The 895-nt window shown below is 33.1% G+C and overlaps 1 protein-coding gene across 1 annotated transcript in view; it reads right to left on the minus strand.

The window, feature by feature from the left end:
* LOC122064990 (catalase) overlaps positions 1-556 on the minus strand; it is a 5,546-nt gene extending 4,990 nt beyond the window's left edge. Inside the window, exon 1 of the mRNA XM_042628788.1 lies at positions 399-556. Coding sequence (XP_042484722.1) covers positions 399-413 — 15 coding nt within the window. The 5' untranslated portion in view covers positions 414-556. The remainder of the gene's footprint in view (positions 1-398) is intronic.
* Between the last annotated feature and the right edge of the window lie 339 nt (positions 557-895).

Here is an 895-nt window from a genome sequence, read left to right on the forward strand (position 1 = left end):
AAAAAAAAAAAAAAAAGTAATAAACATGGAACAATTACTCAACAGACATAATCCAAGGCTGAAATTGTACCATAGAGAAGACAAATCAAAATAAAACTCCTCAAATATATGAGATTAATGATCGAAAAACATAAATCAAAAGAATAGTCCTCCAAATATGACATGAAACAAATAATCGAGAACGCAGATTCAACTAACAACAATTAGAAAAAACAATGCAAAAGTCATATAATCTATGCCGTTCGGAATCAAAACCACATAATTCAACCAAACAGATAAGCAGCGAAGCAATTTCAACAAACATAATCAAGAAACAAACCAGTATATCAATCCTCGAGGAAGCAAAGCATGAACATTAAGATTTATCAATCGGGAATTCACAGTGTAAAGTTAGGTACCTTGTAAGGATCCATAGCGAGAAAGAGAGATCTCTACTCTGTTAGTCTTCGGGATAAGAACAGAAAGAGCTCCTTCCCCTCTTCCTTTGTCTGTGGCGATTAGGCTCACGCCTCCCGAAGGGATTTGTTGATAAATATAAGAGTGGGAATGCTGGACCTGCTGTCACTCTTAAATACGATTAACAGTAAAATTAGGACCGTAAGTTAAACGATAAATACTCGGAATCTCAATTTCTCGCTTATCCGTTGATTTTATTTTTCTTTTTTAGGTCTTTTTCTTTTTTCTTTTTTTTTTTTTTATAAAAATGTCCGTAATTACTTGACAAATTTTTTTGTGAGAAATAATTTGCTATCATGGTTTTTTGAATAAATTGATGAAAATATTTTTCCATCACCCATCTTCCTTGTAATTCTTTTTATATAAAATCCAATGAGCGTTGATCCCCATGTGTGCACTTTCATTGGCTCCTACACTTATGCAATGAGCATGCAACTAG

The sequence above is a fragment of the Macadamia integrifolia genome, unplaced genomic scaffold, assembly GCF_013358625.1.
Source record: "Macadamia integrifolia cultivar HAES 741 unplaced genomic scaffold, SCU_Mint_v3 scaffold1845, whole genome shotgun sequence".
In the NCBI taxonomy this organism is placed as follows: Eukaryota; Viridiplantae; Streptophyta; class Magnoliopsida; order Proteales; family Proteaceae; genus Macadamia; species Macadamia integrifolia.